We start from the raw sequence: 20649 nt of genomic DNA, 5'->3' as shown, positions 1-20649 counted from the left end.
CAGAGGTGGATTTAGGAGGCTTTGTTGGTGCCTATTAACCTTAAACTGAAACCACTGGTCCTCAGCTCATAGGTTTAAGTTCATTTCCCCAAGAATTTAGCCTAACTTTCCACTCACTGATGCTTTAAAGCAAAAACCTGTGGTGTCTGTTTACTCTTCAAAAGAAAAACCTCCACTCATAGCTGCTAATAACAGCAAATGCTCCTGAAGCATGCATGCTATGCCAGCCACGTTTCTCAGCACTTTACAAATATTAATTTATCTGATCCTGACAACAGTTCCGTGGGGCAAACACCTTATTCCCGCCTGATAGATGAGGAAACAGAAACAGGGAGAGGTGACTCACTTGCCCAAGGTCACAAAGAGGGTAAGGGGGAAACTGTTTGAACTCGGGCAAGTGGCTCTGGGGGCGATCATTGCTTATTAATGACTGCAGCAAGTGGTACATAAAGGATAGCTGGAGGCTTGTTACTTCATCGAGACCTGTATTCATTTCCCATGGCTGCCATAACAAATTACCACGAGCTTGGTGGCTTAAAACACTAGAAATGTATGTTCCACAGTCCTGGGTGCCAGAAGTTCAACATCAAGGTGTGGGCAGGGCTGCACCCCCTCCAAAGACACTGGTTGGGGGATCTTCCTTTCCCTTCCCAGCTCTGCAGACTCCAGGTTCTCTGGGCTTGTGACAACACCATTCTAATCCCTGCCTTCATCTTCATGTGGCCCTTTCTGTGTGTCTCTGTGTCTTTTTCTTTCTGGCTCTTATAAGGACACTTGTCATTGGATTTAGGGACCAGTTTAATCCAGGATAATCTCATGTTGAGATTATTACCCTGATTACATCTGCAAAGAACTTTATTCCAAGTAAGCTCACGTTACGGGATTCTGGGTGAATATGTCTTTTATGGACCACCATTCAATCCACTATCAGGCCCTATTATTCTACCAACTTTAGAGATACAAAAAGTGAAGCCCTAAGAGGTGTGGTCACACAGATCTTCAGCATCAGGCATGGGCTTGAACTAGGGTCCTACCCCTACTCAAAGTCTACTTTCTGAAGCGTGGCCTGCCTCTCTCGCCTCCCAGGTGAACGGTGTGGACATGAAGCTGCCCGTGGTGCTGGCCAACGGCCAGATCCGTGCCTCCCAGCATGGTTCAGATGTTGTGATTGAGACTGACTTCGGCCTGCGTGTGGCCTACGACCTTGTGTACTATGTGCGGGTCACCGTCCCCGGAAACTACTACCAGCAGATGTGTGGCCTGTGTGGGAACTACAACGGCGACCCCAAGGATGACTTCCAGAAGCCCAATGGCTCACAGGCAGGCAACGCCAATGAGTTCGGCAACTCCTGGGAGGAGGTGGTGCCCGACTCTCCCTGCCTGCCGCCCACCCCCTGCCCGCCGGGGAGCGAGGGCTGCATCCCCATCGACAAGTGTCCTCCCGAGCTGGAGAAGAAGTATCAGAAGGAGGAGTTCTGTGGGCTCCTCTCCAGCCCCACAGGGCCACTGTCCTCCTGCCACAAGCTGGTGGATCCCCAGGGTCCCTTGGAAGATTGCGTCTTTGATCTCTGCCTGGGTGGTGGGAACCTGAGCATTCTCTGCAGCAACATCCATGCCTACGTGAGTGCTTGCCAGGCGGCTGGAGGCCACGTGGAGCCCTGGAGGAATGAAACTTTCTGTCGTGAGTGAGGGAGAGCCGGAGGGGCAGGGAGGGGAGAGCTTGAGGCACAGAAGGGGTAGACCCTGGGCCTTGCAGTCCCTCCCTCCCCAGGGCTCTGATCGGCACCCCCTCCTTGCAGCCATGGAGTGCCCTCTGAACAGTCACTACGAGCTCTGTGCAGACACCTGCTCCCTGGGCTGCTCGGCTCTCAGTGCCCCTCCACAGTGCCAGGATGGGTGTGCTGAGGGCTGCCAGTGTGACTCTGGCTTCCTCTACAACGGCCAAGCCTGCGTGCCCATCCAGCAATGTGGCTGCTACCACAATGGTGTCTACTATGAGGTAGGAACCTAGTCATCTGGGGCAGAATATGGGGCCTCACCCCTCCCACTGCCCATCAGCCCCACGGCCTGTCTACTTCGCCTCTTATTTATTTCTTTTAGAGTCAGGGTCTCACTCTGTCACCCAGGCTGGAGGGCAAGGGTACCATAGCTCACTGCAGCCCCGAATTCCTTGGCTCAAGCAATCCTTCCACCTCACCTCCCAAGTACCTGGGACTATAGGCGTGCACCACCAAGCCCAGCGAATTTTTAATTTTCCTGTGGAGACATAGAGATGGGGGCGAATCACTATGTAGCTCAGGCTGGTCTTGAACTCCAGGCCTCAAGCCATCCTCCCCAAGGGCTGGGATTAATGGCATGAGCCACCAGGCCCGACCCACTGAGCCTCTTTTTTTTTTTTTTTTTTTTTTTTTTTATTATGACATAGTCTTGCTCTGTGCCCAGGCCGGAGTGCAACCTCCACTGCCTGGGTTTAAGCTCACTGCAACCTCAGCATCCCAGGTTCAAGTAATTCTCCTGCCTCAGCCTCCCAAGAAGCTAAGACTACAGGCATGTGCCACCACACATGGTTAATTTTTGTAGTTTTGTTAGACATGGGATTTTGCCATATTGGCCAGGCTGCTCTCAAATTCCTGACTGCAAGTGATCCTCCTGCCTTGGCCTCCCAAAGTGTGAGCATTACAGGCGTGAGCCACCACAGCTAGTCCACTCAGTCTCTTCAATGTCTCTTGTACCCACTCCTTTCCCCATCCCCATGGCCCTCCCTTGGTCCAGCTGGTCCTCTCCCACCTGGGTCCCTCCCAGCTCCTACCTCTGCTCCCTCTGGTCCACCCTCCACGTGGCAGTGGTAAAGATCTTTCTAAATATGACCACGGGCTCTGAAGCTTTAAACCCTCCCCTGACTCCCCAGGTCAAGTTGTGGCTTTGCCTTCCAGGTCTGGACGAAGGGAGCCTTTCTGACCACAAAGACAAGATTTTCATGTGTTATACCAGCTGCTAACACCCTCTACTTCCCTCTCCCACTCTGTCCCCGTTGGTCCTTTTTCTTTGACTGGAGCATGTGTTTGTCTAATGTCCGTCTCCCTTGCAGGACTGTGAGCTCTCCTAGGGGTGGAACCCTCTCTCTGTTGTTCTCCTCACATAAATAATATTAATAATAACAGAAAATGTGTAGATAGTGCTTACTATGTATCTGGTACTGTTTTAAGTGCTATGTGTGCATATTTTTATATATGCATTACATATCTAAAAACTTTTTATTCTGAAAATTTTCAAACATGAAAAAATCAAGAGAACAGTGGAATGACTGTCCATGTACTTACCCATCACTTAGCTTCAAAAATAAGCCACATTCTCCGAATCTTGTTTCATGTCTACCCCACTCAGCTCTCCTATCTGAATGATTTAAGGGAAACCCTTTTCCTTTCATCTGCCCTTTACATGTGTTATTAACTTGGTTACATTTCCATAGGCAGGTGCTACTATTATCTGCAATTTGCAAATCAGGAAACTGAGCCAACAAGAGGTGAAGTAACTTGCCCAGAGTCACACAGTTCGGAAACAGCAGAAACGGGCTTCAAGCCCAGGCGATCTGCGCTTAGTTACCGTGTCACACCATTTCTCCTACAGCAGACATTGAGCGGATATTTTGGAATGAATGAGTTAATGAACAAAAGTGAATGAACAAATGTACAAATGAATCATGGCCTCAAAGCCATGCTGTGCCTCATCTTCACAGACAAAGGGCCATCCTGCTGAGAGATGCCCCTTGTCTGTGATGTCTGCCAAACCCCTCTGTGCCCAGAACGCCAGAGATGTGAGTCGGCTCCCACCCGTGGTGTCCCTGATGGCCGTGCCCTCTCTCCCCACAGCCGGAGCAGACAGTTCTCATTGACAACTGTCAGCAGCAGTGTACGTGCCATGCGGGTAAAGGCGTGGTGTGCCAGGAACACAGCTGCAAGCCGGGGCAGGTGTGTCAGCCCTCCGGAGGCATCCTGAGCTGCGTCACCAAAGGTGCTGAGCTGGGGTTGGGACTGGGGCTGATGCAACTAGGGATGGAGGACGAGGACTCTGGGGCTGAGGGTGGTGTAACTGGGGTGTCCATGGCGGGAGGTGCACAGGACTAAAGATTGAGGTCACAGACCTAGGGACCCCTGGGCTGGGTTTCATAGGGCCAGGGTTACCTACTGTGGGAGGCAGGGACCCTTAAGGGGAATCTAGGCTGTGCGGACCCTCAGAGGTAAGTTTCTCAGGGTGGCTGTCAGAGGCCCTCAGTATAAGGCAGGCACAGGCACGCCTTTGCTCTAAAGGGCTACATGGCAAATGTTTAAGCTTGCAGGGTGCATGGTCTCGTTCCAGCTACTCACTCTGCCACTGTGGCATGAAAGCAGCAGTAGACTATGTAAGTGAAGAGGTCAGGCTCCTATAAGACTTTAGAATACAAGAGCAGCAGCCGAGGGGGCCATCGTGAGTAGAACACTGATGTGTGGGATTAGGTGTGGGGTTCAGACACTAGCACCAAAGGGCAGGGGAGAGACTGGGATCCCAGGGGCAGGGACAGAGAGCAGAGTTCTGAGTCTCAGGCACAGAGACCCCGCCAAGGCAGGATGTTGGATATGGGGACCCATCTCAAGTGGAAGATCAGGATTTCTAGGAGTATAGTCTCTGATGTGGGAACCCCCCCAGACTAAATGTGGGACACAGAGCTACCCCCAGGGCTCATTTCTTAGGGTGAAGAGCAGAGAACCCTCCTCCCCTCAAGGATAAGAGAATAGGAGCTCCAGCACCAAGGGGTGGGGGCTAAGACTCTCAGGGCTGATGAGCAGGATAATGGGGACTCCCAGGAATGGGGGGTATATCACTCAGCATCCAGTCGAGAGACAGAAAGCGTATGGCCATTTGAATGAGTAAAGTTTAATTAAACATTTACTTATTAATAGGAGATTAACTATTAAAGGAAAAGAGGGCCTGGTGCCGTGGCTCACACACCCAGCACTTTGGGAGGATCGCTTGAGGCCTGGAGTTTGAGACCAGCCTGGGCAACATAGTGAGACACCCGTCTCCACAAAAAATTTAAAATTAGCCAGGCCTGGTGATGCATGCCTGTGGTCCCAGCTATTTAGGATGCTGAGGTAGGAGGATCAGTTGACCTCAGGATTTCGAGGCTGCAGTGAACTATGATTGTACCACTGCTCTCCAGCCTGGGCAAGACAGCAAGACCTTGTCTCTTTACAAATAAATAAATAAACAGAAATAAGAAACGGTAAAGAGAGCACTAAAGAATACCACCAAAGCAAACATAGGAAGTAGCTCCCACTCTAGGGCTAAGGTAGAGGCTTCAAGGAAGGGAGAAATTGGCCCCTCCTCTTCAAGGAGGGGAGAATCAGCCCCAAGGCTGAGTCCAGTCTCACTGCAGCTGTAGCCCACTGGGTGGCACAGAGGTTTCTGCAGGCTGGACTTGGCAAGAAGGGAACCCCTCACTGGGAAGCCAGCTGGGGCCAGTGGCACTCGCTGAATGTGGCACCAAACCCTGGCCAGAGCTAGAAGGGCCAAACTGGCTGGAATCCAGACCAGGAGCCCCTCCCTCCTGCAGTGACTCTCCAGCGCCCTCTGTTGACAAAGCTTAACTCCGTGGGTGTATTTGAAGCTGAGAGGCGGTACATTGATAATGGACACAGGAGGAAGGAGACGTTTGAAGGCTGGCCTGTCCCACACAGCGGTTCCACAAGCTGGGGTCACAGATGTAGTAACTGTACGAACAGGGTCTCGGACACAGAAGCCCTCAAGGACAGGGCCTCAGCAGTGAGACACGCTCAAGGCTACTGTCTTGAATACAGCAACCCTCAGGGATGGAGTCTTGCACTGAGGGAGCCCAGGCCATGAGACTTAGCTAGTTAGGGTCTCAAACGTTTCAAATCCTGCTGAGACCCTGGCACTGGGCTCTTGCCGATCTTCTGGCACCCCAGGGCCGTAGTCTTGGGCACAGAGGCCTCCAGGACCTGGAGAAATTGGAGACCAATTTCTATCAAATGTGGGGACATCCAGGGGGCTGAGATCTCAGGCATGGGGGACCCTGAGGCCTAGATGTTTTTTTGTTTTTTTTTTTTTTGAGATAAGGTCTCACTCTGTCGCCCAGGCTGGAGTGTAGTGATGCAATCATAGCTCACTGCAGCCTCCATCTCCTGGGCTCAAACAATTCTCCCGCCTCAGCCTTCCGAGTAGTGGGGGACTACAGGCACACACCACCATGCCTGGCTCATTTATTAAGTCATTTGTAGAAATGGGGTCTTGCTATGTTGCCAAGGCTGGTCTCAAACTCCAGGGCTCAAATGGTCCTCCCATCTCAGCCTCTTAAAGTGCTGGGGTTATAGGCCTGAGCCACCACGCCTGGCCTGGGGCCCAGGTCTTGAACACAGAGAACCCTGGGGCTGGTGTCTCAGACATGAATGCTCTCAGGGCTGGCATCGCAGACACAAGGACCCCTGGGGCACAGATTTCAACTGGGGTAAAGTGCAGCTTTTCTCTAAAGGGCTAGATGGTAAATGTTTAAGCTTGCAGGCTATACCTTCTGGATCACAACTACTCACTCTGCCACTGTGGTGTGAAAGCAGCCGTAGCCTATGTAAGTGAAGACGGTGAGGTTCCTATAAAGCTTTAGAATATAAGAACAGGCTGAACTCTCAAGCAAGGGCACAATGGAAACTGTAACTTAAAAACAGAAATCTGCAGGACCAGTGTCTCAAACATGGGGACCCCAGAGACTGGGTCTTAGGTGCAGGGACTCCAGGACCTCAGTCTCACACAGCAAATGGCAGGGCCTCAGTCTCAGAGGCAGGGGAACTCTAGGGCCTGAGTCTTGGCTGTAGGGACCTCTGGGGCCAGGATCTCAGATATGGGAACTTTGACACCCGAGACATAGACACAGTCCACCATGATGCCTCAGTGTCAGATGTGCAGGACTCCCAGGGGCTGGTCTTGAAAATAGCAGGCCGGGTGTAGTGGCTCACGCCTATAATCCCAGCACTCTGTGAAGCTGAGGTGGGCAGATCACTTGAGGTCAGGAGCTCAAGACCAGCCTGGGCAACATGGTGAAACCCTGTCTCTACTAAAAATACAAAAATCAGCCAAGCATGCTGGTGGGCACCTGTAATGCCAGCTACTCAGGAGGCTCAGTCAGGACAATCTCTTGAGCCTGGCAGGCAGAGGTTGTAGTGAGCCAAGGTTGCACTATTGCTCTCCAGCCTGGGTGACAGAGAAAGACTCCATCTCAAAAAACCAATAAAACAAAACAAAACAAAATAAAAAAGCAAACTATAGGACCTGGGTCCTAGACATGAGGACTCTGGAATGTGGTCTTGCCTGCAGTAACCCTCAGATCCCTGGCACAGACTGGGGTAGATGTGGAGGGAGCGGCCATCCTTTACAGTGGGCAGCCCCTCAAGGTCCTCCTCCCTCTTCTGTCCCCAGACCCGTGCCACGGCGTGACATGCCGGCCACAGGAGACGTGCAAGGAGCAGGGTGGCCAGGGCGTGTGCCTGCCCAACTATGAGGCCACGTGCTGGCTGTGGGGCGACCCACACTACCACTCCTTCGATGGCCGGAAGTTTGACTTCCAGGGCACCTGTAACTATGTGCTGGCAACAACTGGCTGCCCGGGGGTCAGCACCCAGGGCCTGACACCCTTCACCATCACCACCAAGAACGAGAACCGGGGCAACCCTGCTGTGTCCTACGTGAGAGTCGTCACCGTGGCTGCCCTCGGCACCAACATCTCCATCCACAAGGATGAGATCGGCAAAGTCCGGGTATGTGTGGCAGGATGGTCCCCTGAAGTCCCCAGGAGGGCAGGAGGGATCCTGACGACCATAGTTAGCAGCTCAAGGCTCTTTGTCTTCACCTGGGCCTGAAACAAACTGTCAACAAAAGGAATAATTGCAAAAAAATGTCACCCTGTTACTGGGAATTAAATGAGCCTAGCCCCTTGCAAAGGGCTTTAACATGGACCTCAGCATTTGCCTTTTTTATAGACCTGGGTTTCAATCCAGCCTCTCCTCCTTATGAGCTATGTGATGCTGGGCAGTTCACTTGGTAGGCCTCAGTTTCCTCATCTGTGAAGTGGGCATCGTATCAGGGCCTGCCCCACAGCAAGGCGGTGCATGTGACATGCTGAGCTCAGAGTCTAGTCCAGGTGAACAGTCGTTTGAGTGTCTGTGAGGGAACAAGTGAGAGCCCCAGAGACCAGGACATGGAGAAAAATGCAGGGAGATTGGGCTGGGCGTGGTGGCTCACGCCTGTAATCCCAGCACTCTGGGAGACCGAGGCCGATGGATCATCTGAGGTCAGGAGTTCGAGAAAATCCTGGCCAACATGGTGAAATTCCGTCTCTACTAAAAATACAAAAATTAGCTGGGTGTGGTGATGCTCCTGAATTCTCAGCTACTCAGGACACTGAGGCAGGAGAATTGCTTGAAGCTGGGAGGAGGCAGAGGTTACAAGAGCCGAGATTGCAACACTGCACACAAGCCTCGGTGACATAGTGAGACTCCATCTGAAAAAAAAAAAAGTAATCAAGAAAAAGAAATATAGGGAGATGGGGGAGAGGAATGGGCTATCCTTTCTGCCCAAGGAAATGGAGATGTAGCTTGATGGCAGCTCACATGGAGAGACTGAGGGATGCAGCAGAGTAGGCACTGAATAAATGATGGTGAGTGAGTGGAAGAGACACACAAAGAATGAGGGAGGTAGGGAGGAAGGGAAGAGGGTGAGACAGAGACAGAGAGACAGAGAGAGAGAGAGAGACAGAGAGAGAGAAGACCCAGAGGCATAGCCTTAGGTGAAGACGGGGAGAGAGACACAGAGAGACAGAGAGACAGAGACAGGGGAGGGAGATAGAGATCAAGGGAGAAGATCTAGAAAAAGTAAAGTGAGGTTTCATTCCCCAAGACCTGGGCTAGAACAACTGTCCACAGTGTGTCAGATGACAATCCAACTATCGGGGGAAGGCCTTGGCCTCTCCCAGCCCCCGGTGGGATGAGAGAGAGGGAGGCAGAGGGCCAGAGCTGGAGCCGTAAAACCTCCAGTGACCCGTTTGCCTTCCTTCCTTCCCCCAGGTGAACGGTGTGCTCACAGCCTTGCCTGTCTCCGTGGCCGACGGGCGGATTTCAGTGACCCAGGGTGCATCGAAGGCACTGCTGGTGGCTGACTTTGGACTGCAAGTGAGCTATGACTGGAATTGGCGGGTAGACGTGACGCTGCCCAGCAGCTATCATGGCGCAGTGTGCGGGCTCTGCGGTAACATGGACCGCAACCCCAACAATGACCAGGTCTTCCCTAATGGCACACTGGCTCCCTCCATACCCATCTGGGGCGGCAGCTGGCGAGCCCCAGGCTGGGACCCACTGTGTTGGGACGAATGTCGGGGGACCTGCCCAACGTGCCCTGAGGACCGGTTGGAGCAGTACGAGGGCCCTGGCTTCTGCGGACCCCTGGCCCCCGGCACAGGGGGCCCCTTCACCACCTGCCATGCTCATGTGCCACCTGAGAGCTTCTTCAAGGGCTGTGTTCTGGACGTCTGCATGGGTGGTGGGGACCATGACATTCTTTGCAAGGCACTGGCTTCCTACATGGCCGCCTGCCAGGCCGCTGGGATTGTCATCGAAGACTGGCGGGCACAGGTCGGCTGTGGTGAGTGTTGGGGGAGCAGAGGCGGGGCGGGGGGCGGGGTCCCGTCTCTTTGGGGCTGGTTTGGTTTCACTCTGGTCCTTCTGGGTCTCTGTTTTCTTTTCTCTCTGTTTGTCTCTCTGTCTCTTGGTGCTTATCTCTGGGCCTCCCTTTGCTTGTCTCTATCTGTCTGTTTCTCATTCTCTAGCTCCCTCAGTTTCTGCTTGGGTCTCCTGGTGTCTCGCTTTCTCCCATTTCTTTCTCTGTGTCCTCTCTCTGTGTCTTGTTTTCTGTCTCTCCCTTTTTCTGTCTGCTCCCTAGTATATCTGTCTCCTCACACCCTGTCCTGGGACCCCACCCCTGACACCCTTCTCTCTATTTCTCTCCTTCCTGCTCCTTCATCTGCCCACAGAGATCACCTGCCCAGAAAACAGCCACTATGAGGTCTGTGGCCCACCCTGCCCGGCCAGCTGTCCATCCCCTGCACCCCTTACGACCCCAGCTGTATGCGAGGGCCCCTGTGTGGAGGGCTGCCAGTGCGACGCGGGTTTCGCATTAAGTGCTGACCGCTGTGTTTCCCTCAACAACGGCTGCGGCTGCTGGGCCAATGGCACCTACCACGAGGCGGGCAGTGAGTTTTGGGCTGATGGCACCTGCTCCCAGAGGTGCCGCTGCGGGCCTGGGGGTGGCTCCCTGGTCTGCACACCTGCCAGCTGTGGGCTGGGTGAAGTGTGTGGCCTCCTGCCATCCGGCCAGCACGGCTGCCAGCCCGTCAGCACAGCTGAGTGCCAGGCGTGGGGTGACCCCCATTACGTCACTCTGGATGGGCACCGATTCGATTTCCAAGGCACCTGCGAGTACCTGCTGAGTGCACCCTGCCATGGACCACCCTTGGGGGCTGAGAACTTCACTGTCACTGTAGCCAATGAGCACCGGGGCAGCCAGGCTGTCAGCTACACCCGCAGTGTCACCCTGCAAATCTACAACCACAGCCTGACACTGAGTGCCCACTGGCCCCGGAAGCTACAGGTGAGGAGGGCTGTGGGCCAGACAGGAGCAAGTGCCAGCTCTGGGGTTGCCTGAGATGGTAAGGGCTTCACCATTCCCCTGGGCACCTTTCACAGCTTAGCTGGGGCATGATGGAAGGGTCAGAGTGTAGGCCTAGGAGCCTGATGGCTTGGCACAGCGGCTTCTTCCTCTGTGAGCCTAGTGTATTCCTCTAAACTGGTCTAAGAAAAGTACCTGTTTTTGAGAAGGATGAGGAGTCAGTTACATGAGCCTATAGAGGCTCTTTGTTTTTCTTTTCTTTTTTTCTTTCTTGCTTTTCTTTCTTTCTTTTTTTTCTTAGCCTGACTCTGTTGCCCAGGCTGGAGTGCAGTGACAGGATTAGGGCTCACTGCAGCCTGGAACTCCTGGGCTCAATCCATCCTCCCGCCTTGGCCTCTGCCTCCCAAGTGGCCAGGACTAAAGGCGCACGCCACCACGCTGGCCAATTTTTCATTTTTTTTGTAGAGATGGGAGTCTCACTATGTTGCCCAGGCGGGTCTGAACTTCTCGCCTCAAGTGATCCTCCCATCTTGTCCTTCCAAAGTACTGGGATTGCAGGCTTTGCCACCAGGCCCGGCCTATAGATGCTCATTATTATTTTCAGAGGGGAGGTGACATGCTCTGGGTCCCACAGCTAGTAGGTGGTGGGGCCAGGATTCAAACCCGTGTTCTCTCCACTCACCGTCCCCCCTCCACCTCCTGCCCGCAGGTGGACGGTGTGTTCGTGGCTCTGCCCTTCCAGCTGGACTCGCTCCTGCACGCACACCTGAGCGGCACTGACCTGGTGGTGACCACAACCTCAGGGCTCTCGCTGGCTTTCGATGGGGACAGCTTCGTGCGCCTGCGCGTGCCGGCGGCGTACGCGGGCTCTCTCTGTGGCTTATGCGGGAACTACAACCAGGACCCCGCAGACGACCTGAAGGCTGTGGGCGGGAAGCCCGCCGGATGGCAGGTGGGCGGGGCCCAGGGCTGCGGAGAATGTGTGTCCAAGCCATGCCCGTCGCCGTGCACCCCAGAGCAGCAGGAGTCCTTCGGCGGCCCGGACGCGTGCGGCGTGATCTCCGCCACCGACGGCCCGCTGGCGCCCTGCCACGGCCTTGTGCCGCCCGCGCAGTACTTCCAGGGCTGCTTGCTGGACGCCTGCCAAGTTCAGGGCCATCCTGGAGGCCTCTGTCCTGCAGTGGCCACCTACGTGGCAGCCTGTCAGGCCACTGGGGCCCAGCTCGGCGAGTGGAGGCGGCCGGACTTCTGTCGTGAGTACTGCTCCATGCATGGTCCACATGGTCGGGTCTCTCCCTGTCCTTGCCAGGACTGTAGGACAGCAGCCCCTTCCTCCTCCATGGGGCTCAGGGGCCACCTTCCTTCCTCTGAGCTTGGTATCTCCTGTCAGGAAACACCTTGGCACTCACACACTGAAATGCCCCAAGTCAGGTACTGCAGTGAGAGAGAGTTAGAAACACCTAGTCAGAGTGTGGGCGCGGTGGTTCATGCCTGTAATCCCAGCAATTTGGGAGGTGTAGGCGGGTGGATCACCTGAGGTCACGAGGTCGAGACTAGCCCGGCCAACATGGTGAAACCCCACCTCTACTAAAACTACAAAAATTATCCCGGTGTGGTGGTGGGTGCCTGTAATCTCATCTAATCGGGAGGCTGAGGCAGGAGAATCACTGGAACCCAGGAGGCAGAGGTTGCAATGAGCCAAGATGGTGCCACTGCCCTTCAGCCTGGGCGATAGAGACTCCATCTCAAAAACAAACAAACAAACAAACAAACAAAAAAAGAAAAACAAAGAAAGAAAGAAAAAGGAAAAAAAGAAAGAAAAGAAACACCTAGTCAGAAACACCTAGACTGAAACCCAGGGTCCAGGACACTCTTGGGGATTGGTGATCCATGCTCTCAGATATCCAAGGCATGTAGATTGGGATGGCTGACCCTGCCTCTGTCACATAGCAGAGTACCCCTGGTTAGGAAGACCTAGTGAGTTTCAGCTGGTCAGAGGGCCCAGGTCTGTTGCAAACACTGAAATACACCTAGTCACATAGAATTAGTCGCATACCTTCAGTGATATCTGCTTAAATTTTATACTGACTGGTCAGATACACTCAGAAAGAATCAGGATCCTGGCATAGCCTTGGGCAGATCCACACAGATGCATAGTTAGATAGTCCTAGGCGGTTCCCTTCAGGCAGGTCTCCTGGTCACAGGTATCCTGCCAGCTTCACCGAGGCACACCCTTAGGCAGACCATATCAGAAGGACTCTGGGAGATGCTCCATATCAGACACCCACAGCTGGGTGCCCTCAGGCAGAGTCATACATGTGGCCCCATACCCCAGTCACATTCACACCCTGAGATACCCATAGTCAGTTCGGTTCTTGCATACCCCGAATAGATATAAGTGATCCATTTCACCCAGGTAAGCCTGGCTTACATAGTGAGACCCCATCTCTACAAAAAATAATAATAAATCAGCCAGATGTGGTGGCTCACACCTGCAGTCCCAGCTAATCGGGAGGCTGAGGCCAGAGGATTGCTTGAGGTTTAGGTGGAGGCTGCAGCGAGCTGTGATTGCGCCTCTGCGCTCCAGCCTGGGTGAGATAGAGTGAGAGCCTGTCTCAAAAAAAAAAAAAAATCAGCCATGCAGAGTCATTTGATCTTCAGAAATATTTGGTCAGAGAGTCCTGGGCATGTCCCCTCCCCTTCCAGGTCCCTCGCTGAGTCCCCCAGTTAGATGTCCTGGATCACATGTGCATACCCAGAGACACCCAAGTTGACCTGAGCAGTTTTCCCACTCAGGGCCTCCCCAGACCCTGACTCAAACACCTACGTGGCTCACGCCCACCTTGTCCCCACAGCCTTCCAGTGCCCTGCCCACAGCCACTACGAGCTCTGTGGTGACTCCTGCCCCGTGAGCTGCCCGAGCCTGTCGGCACCCGAGGGCTGTGAGTCGGCCTGCCGTGAAGGCTGTGTCTGTGATGCTGGCTTCGTGCTCAGTGGTGGCACGTGTGTACCTGTGGGCCAGTGTGGCTGCCTCCACGATGACCGCTACTACCTGCTGGGCCAGACCTTCTACCCTGGCCCCGGGTGTGATTCCCTTTGCCGCTGCGGAGAGGGCAGCCTGGTGTCCTGTGAGCCCTCCAGCTGCGGCCCGCATGAGACCTGCCGGCCATCCGGTGGCAGCTTGGGCTGTGTGGCCGTGGGCTCTAGCACCTGCCAGGCATCGGGAGATCCCCACTACACCACCTTCGATGGCCGCCGCTTCGACTTCATGGGCACCTGCGTGTATGTGCTGGCTCAGACCTGCGGCACCCGGCCTGGCCTGCATCGGTTTGCCGTCCTGCAGGAGAACGTGGCCTGGGGTAATGGGCGAGTCAGTGTGACCAGGGTGATCACGGTCCAGGTGGCAAACTTCACCCTGCGGCTGGAGCAGAGACAGTGGAAGGTCACGGTGAGAGCAGATGGGGAGCAGGGGGCGAGGGGCCTGTGGGTGGGTGGGGCACAGGCAGCGCTCAGCCCAGTAGTTGGGGGCACAGAGATGAGAGTGCATGTGCGAGGCCTGGGGTCTCTGAGGACAGAAGATGCCAGTCAGAACCCAGAGTGGGAAGCCAATGAGGGAGGTGTCATCAGGGACTTGGGAGCTGCTCCCCCATCTCTGTCCCTTAGTATCCACCCTCTCTTCACCTCCATGCATTGACTTTTCTCTCCACATCTCTCCCACCCTTTCCTCTCTCCCACTCCATCCTCTCCCTACCTCAATCCTGGATTCTGCCCTATTCACCTCCCTAGTCTGCCACTCATTGGCAGGATGTGGTGCCATCAGAGGTTGCAAAAGTGCAAAGCTGGAGAAGCTTCATGGACAGAGGACAATCTGTGGATGACACTCTCACCCCCTTGACAACAACAACAGCAGCTATAGTTTCTATACAGCTGACTGCACAGCTTTTGGCTGCCAGGCACTTCATGTCCATGGTGTCTGTATGCTTGCAACAGGGGCTGCAGGCACTATGACTTGCTTTATTTTTCAGAGTGGGACGGCCCATCACTGGCCCATAGTCCCCCAGCAAAGGTGGAGCTTGAACCCCGTGCTGCTCTGCAGTGCTTTTCTTACCGAGAAGATTTGGTCTCATGTGGAGACTGGCATCTGAGTTACAGTGGAGGGGTTTCCCCTGAGATCCCACTGAAACACAGACACGCAGCTGTTTTTCTAGTGGCAGTATTGGTGAAGGTGCTGATCAATTACTGACTTAATCTGGTGAACTGGACAGGCATGACTTTTTTTTATTTTTTTTTTTGAGACAGAGTCTCGCTTTGTCACCCAGACTACAGTGCAGTAGCGTGATCTCGGCTCACTGCAACCTCTGCCTCCCAGGTTCAAGTGATTCTCCTGCCTCAGCCTCCAGAGTAGCTGGGATTACAAGTGTGCAGCACTACGCCCAGCAAATTTTTGTATTTTTAGTGGGGACGGGGTTTCGCCATGTTGGCCAGGCTGGTCTCGAACTCCTGAGCTCAGTGATCTGCCGGCCTCAGCCTCCCAAAGTGCCACGATTAGAGGCATGAGTCACTGTGCCCGGCCAACATGCAGGACTTAATTGAATATATTCCGTAATGTTTCCCAAGCTCCTAGAATAGCCCCTGACATACAGCGCCTAAATACATAGGATTTGTTGGTGTTCTTGTTATTTGCTTCTTACTGAAGGGGGCCAGCCCCTCCACACCTGTGGGTGTTTCTCGTCAGGTGGGATGAGAAAAGAAATAAGACACAGAGACAAAGTAGAGAGAAAGAACAGTGGGCCCAGGGGACCTGCACTCAGCATCTTGAGGACCCCTGCGGGCACTGGTCCGAGTTCCCTCAGTATTTATTGATCACTATCTCTACTATCTTGGAGAGGGGGATGTGGCAGAACAGTAGGGTAATAGTGGGGAGAGGGTCAACAGGAAAACATGTGAGCAAAGGTCTCTGTGTCATAAATAAGTTTAACGAAAGGTGCTGTGCTTTGATGTGCACGTACACAAACATCTTCCGTGCACTAAAGAGCAGTATTGCCACTAGCATGTCTCACCTCCAGCCCTAAGGCAGTTTTCTCCTATCTCAGTAAATAGAACATACAATTGGGTTTTACACCCAGACATTCCAATACCTGGCTTTCCTGGGAAGAGGTCCCTGCAGCCTGGCCTCCTTCTGCAGTGTATTGTGTCCCTGGGTACTCGAGATTAGAGAATGGTGATGACTTTTATCAAGCATGGTGCCTTCAAGCACTTTTTTCACAAAGCACATCCTGCACAGCCCTAAATCCATTAAACTTTGAGTCAACACAGCACATGTCTGCAAGCACAGGGTTGGGGCTAGGGTTACAGATTAACAGCATCTCAAGGCAGAAGAATTTCTCTTAGTACAGAATAATATGGGGTTTCTTTTTTTTCTTTTCTTTTTTTTTTTTTTTTTGAGAGGGAGTCTCACTCTTTTGCCCAGGCTGGAGTGCAGTGGCAAGATCTTGGCTCACTGCAAGCTCCGCCTCCTGGATTCACGCCATTCTCCTGCCTCAGCCTCCCGAGTAGCTGGGACTACAGGCGCCCGCCACCACGCCCGGCTAATTTTTTTTTGTATTTTTAGTAGAGGCGGGGTTTCACTGTGTTAACCAGGATGGTCGCCATCTCCTGACCTCGTGATCCGCCCGCCTCAGCCTCCCAAAGTGCTGGGATTACAGGCGTGAGCCACCGCGCCCAGCCCCAAAATGGGGTTTCTTATGTCTACTTCTTTCTACATAGACACAGTAACAGTCTGATCTCTCTTTCTTTTCCCCATACTTACTGAATCCCCCAGCTTCTCTACAAATGTGGGAGCTCTTATTATCTCCCAGTTTACAGCTGAGGAAACTGAGGCAAGGCTAAGTCAGTTGCCCTTACCCACCGCCCAGCCCTGCTTGGGAAGTGTGGCAGTTGACCATCTTTTTAGGAGACTCAGCCAGGAGCATGTCTTTCTCCTGCCTTCTCCTCTGATTCTTCACATTTCCAAAAGAATCCTGTGTGCACTGTCTGTGATAAGGAAGGGTGAGCAAGCATGTTAATCAGGGGTTAATTTATTTATTTTTTTAGAGACAGGGTCTTGCTCTATCACTGAGGCTGGAGTGCGGTGGTGTGATCCTAGCTCACTGCAGCCTCGGACTCCTGGGCTCAAGCAATCCTACCACTTCAGCCTCCTGAGTGGCTGGGACTACAGGCATGTACCACCATGCCCAGTTAATTTGTTTTCTTTTTTATTTTGTAGAGACAGGATCTCGATATATTGCTTAGGCTGACCTTGAACTCCTGGGCTCAAGTGATCTTCCCGCCTTGGCCTCTCAAAGTGCTGGGATTATAGACATGAGCCACTGTGCCCAGCCCACGGGTGGATTTACAAGGCTTTGTTGGTGCCTATTAACCTTAAACTGAAACCACTGGTCCTCAGCTCATAGGTTTAAGTTCATTTCCCCGAGAATTTAGCCTAACTTTCCACTCACTGATGCTTTAAAGCAAAAACCTGTGGTGTCTGTTTACTCTTCAAAAGAAAAACCTCCACTCATAGCTGCTAATAATGGCAAGTGCTCCTGAAGCATGCATGCTATGCCAGCCACGTTTGTCAGCACTTTACAAATATTAATTTATCTGATCCTGACAACAGTTCCGTGGGGCAAACACCTTATTCCCGCCTGATAGATGAGGAAACAGAAACAAGGAGAGGTGACTCACTTGCCCAAGGTCACAAAGAGGGTAAGGGGGAAACTGTTTGAACTCGGGCAAGTGGCTCTGGGGGCGATCATTGCTTATTAATGACTGCAGCAAGTGGTAAACAAAGGATAGCTGGAGGCTTGTTACTTCATCGAGACCTGTATTTGTTTCCCATGGCTGCCATAACAAATTACCACGAGCTTGGTGGCTTAAAACAATAGAAATGTATGTTCCACAGTCCTGGGTGCCAGAAGTTCAACACCAAGGTGTGGGCAGGGCTGCACCCCCTCCAAAGACACTGGTTGGGGGATCTTCCTTTCCCTTCCCAGCTCTGCAGACTCCAGGTTCTCTGGGCTTGTGACAACACCATTCTAATCCCTGCCTTCATCTTCATGTGGCCCTTTCTGTGTGTCTCTGTGTCTTTTTCTTTCTGGCTCTTATAAGGACACTTGTCATTGGATTTAGGACCCAGTTTAATCCAGGATAATCTCATGTTGAGATTATTACCCTGATTACATCTGCAAAGAACTTTATTCCAAGTAAGCTCACGTTACGGGATTCTGGGTGAATATGTCTTTTATGGACCACCATTCAATCCACTATCAGGCCCTATTATTCTACCAACTTTAGAGATACAAAAAGTGAAGCCCTAAGAGGTGTGGTCACACAGATCTTCAACATCAGGCATGGGCTTGAACTAGGGTCCCACCTCAACTCAAAGTCTACTTTCTGAAGCGTGGCCTGCCTCTCTCGCCTCCCAGGTGAACGGTGTGGACATGAAGCTGCCCGTGGTGCTGGCCAACGGCCAGATCCGTGCCTCCCAGCATGGTTCAGATGTTGTGATTGAGACTGACTTCGGCCTGCGTGTGGCCTACGACCTTGTGTACTATGTGCGGGTCACCGTCCCCGGAAACTACTACCAGCAGATGTGTGGCCTGTGTGGGAACTACAACGGCGACCCCAAGGATGACTTCCAGAAGCCCAATGGCTCGCAGGCAGGCAACGCCAATGAGTTCGGCAACTCCTGGGAGGAGGTGGTGCCCGACTCTCCCTGCCTGCCGCCAACCCCCTGCCCGCCGGGGAGCGAGGGCTGCAACTCCAGCAGCGAGTGTCCTCCCGAGCTGGAGAAGAAGTATCAGAAGGAGGAGTTCTGTGGGCTCCTCTCCAGCCCCACAGGGCCACTGTCCTCCTGCCACAAGCTGGTGGATCCCCAGGGTCCCTTGGAAGATTGCGTCTTTGATCTCTGCCTGGGTGGTGGGAACCTGAGTATTCTCTGCAGCAACATCCATGCCTACGTGAGTGCTTGCCAGGCGGCTGGAGGCCACGTGGAGCCCTGGAGGACTGAAACTTTCTGTCGTGAGTGAGGGAGAGCCGGAGGGGCAGGGAGGGGAGAGCTTGAGGCACAGAAGGGGTAGACCCTGGGCCTTGCAGCCCCTCCCTCCCCAGGGCTCTGATCAGCACCCCCTCCTTGCAGCCATGGAATGCCCTCCAAAGAGTCACTACGAGCTCTGTGCGGACACCTGCTCCTTGGGCTGCTCGGCTCTCAGTGCCCCTCTGCAGTGCCCAGATGGGTGTGCTGAGGGCTGCCAGTGTGACTCCGGCTTCCTCTACAACGGCCAAGCCTGCGTGCCCATCCAGCAATGTGGCTGCTACCACAATGGTGTCTACTATGAGGTAGGAACCTAGTCATCTGGGGCAGAATATGGGGCCTCACCCCTCCCACTGCTCATCAGCCCCACAGCCTACTTGGCCTCTTATTTATTTCTTTTAGAGTCAGGGTCTCACTCTGTCACCCAGGCTGGAGTGCAGTGGTACCATCATAGTTCACTGCAGCCCCAAATTCCTTGGCTCAAGCAATCCTTCACCTCACCTCCCAAGTACCTGGGACTATAGGCGTGCACCACCAAGCCCAGCGAATTTTTAATTTTCCTGTGGACACATAGAGATGGGGGCGTCTCACTATGTTGCTCAGGCTGGTCGTGAACTCCAGGCCTCAAGCCATTCTCCCACCTTGGCCACCCAAAGCGCTGGGATTAATGGCATGTGCCACCATGCCCAACCCACTGAGCCTCTTTTTTTTTTTTTAAAGATATACTCTTGCTCTGTTGCCCAGGCTGGAGTGCAACCTCCGCCTCTCGGGTTCAAGCTCACTGCAACCTCAGCATCCCAGGTTGAAGCAATTCTCTTGTCTCAGCCTCCCGAGTAGCTAGGAGTACAGGCACGTGGCACCACACACGGTTAATTTTTTGTATTTTGGTAGAGGTGGAGTTTTGCCATATTGGCCAGGCTGCTCTCGAACTCCTGACTTCAAGTGATCCTCCTGCCTTGGCCTCCCAAAGTGCGAGCATTACAGGCGTGAGCCACCACAGCTAGTCCACTCAGTCTCTTCAGTGTCTCTTGTATCCACTCCTTTCCCCGTCCCCATGGCCCTCCCTTGGTCCAGCTGGTCCTCTCCCACCTGGGTCCCTCCCAGCTCCTACCTCTGCTCCCTCTGGTCCACCCTCCACGTGGCAGTGGTAAAGAACTTTCTAAATATGACCACGGGCTCTGAAGCTTTAAACCCTCCCCTGACTCCCCAGGTCAAGTGTGGCTTTGCCTTCCAGGTCTGGACGAAGGGAGCCTTTCTGACCACAAAGACAAGATTTTCATGTGTTATACCAGCTGCTAACACCCTCTACTTCCCTCTCCCACTCTGTCCCCGTTGGTCCTTTCTCTTTGACTGGAGCATGTGTTTGTCTAATGTCCGTCTCCCTTGCGGGACTGTGAGCTCTCCTGGGGTGGAACCCTCTCTCTGTTGTTCTCCTCACATAAATAATATTAATAATAACAGAAAATGTGTAGATAGTGCTTACTATGTATCTGGTACCGTTTTAAGTGCTATGTGTGCATATTTTTATATATGCATTACATATCTAAAAACTTTTTATTCTGAAAACGTTCAAACATGCAAAAATCAAGAGAAAAGTGGAATGACTGTCCATGTACTTACCCATCACTTAGCTTCAAAAATAAGCCATATTCTCCCGATCTTGTTTGATGTCTACCCCACGTACCTCTCCTATCTGAATGTTTTAAAGGAAACCCTTTTCTGTTTTTTGTTTTTTTTTTTCCTTGAGATGGAGTCTCGCTCTGTCACTCAGGCTGGAGTGCAGTGGTGCAGTTTTGCCTCACTGCAAGCTTCGCCTCCCGAGTTCACACCATTCTCCTGCCTCAGCCTCCCGAGGAGCTGGGACTATAGGC

At 53.1% G+C, this 20649-nt stretch overlaps 1 protein-coding gene across 4 annotated transcripts in view; it reads left to right on the top strand.

Annotated features, from left to right (window-relative positions):
* FCGBP (Fc gamma binding protein) overlaps positions 1 to 20649 on the top strand; it is a 106377-nt gene that overhangs the window by 31237 nt on the left and 54491 nt on the right. For 2 of the 4 annotated variants that reach the window (XM_063600264.1, XM_055103614.2), the window contains exons 9-18: positions 1087 to 1681; positions 1800 to 1999; positions 3870 to 4011; positions 7465 to 7802; positions 9108 to 9681; positions 10070 to 10686; positions 11414 to 11957; positions 13560 to 14152; positions 18171 to 18765; positions 18884 to 19083. In XM_063600264.1, the coding sequence (XP_063456334.1) occupies positions 1087 to 1681; positions 1800 to 1999; positions 3870 to 4011; positions 7465 to 7802; positions 9108 to 9681; positions 10070 to 10686; positions 11414 to 11957; positions 13560 to 14152; positions 18171 to 18765; positions 18884 to 19083 (4398 nt within the window). The remainder of the gene's footprint in view (positions 1 to 1086; positions 1682 to 1799; positions 2000 to 3869; positions 4012 to 7464; positions 7803 to 9107; positions 9682 to 10069; positions 10687 to 11413; positions 11958 to 13559; positions 14153 to 18170; positions 18766 to 18883; positions 19084 to 20649) is intronic. The other 2 variants (XM_063600265.1, XM_055103615.2) reach the window with 2 other exon arrangements.

Source organism: Pan paniscus, chromosome 20 (genome assembly GCF_029289425.2).
Source record: "Pan paniscus chromosome 20, NHGRI_mPanPan1-v2.0_pri, whole genome shotgun sequence".
Taxonomy (NCBI): Eukaryota; Metazoa; Chordata; class Mammalia; order Primates; family Hominidae; genus Pan; species Pan paniscus.
This window is presented reverse-complemented; position numbering and strand designations above follow the sequence as displayed.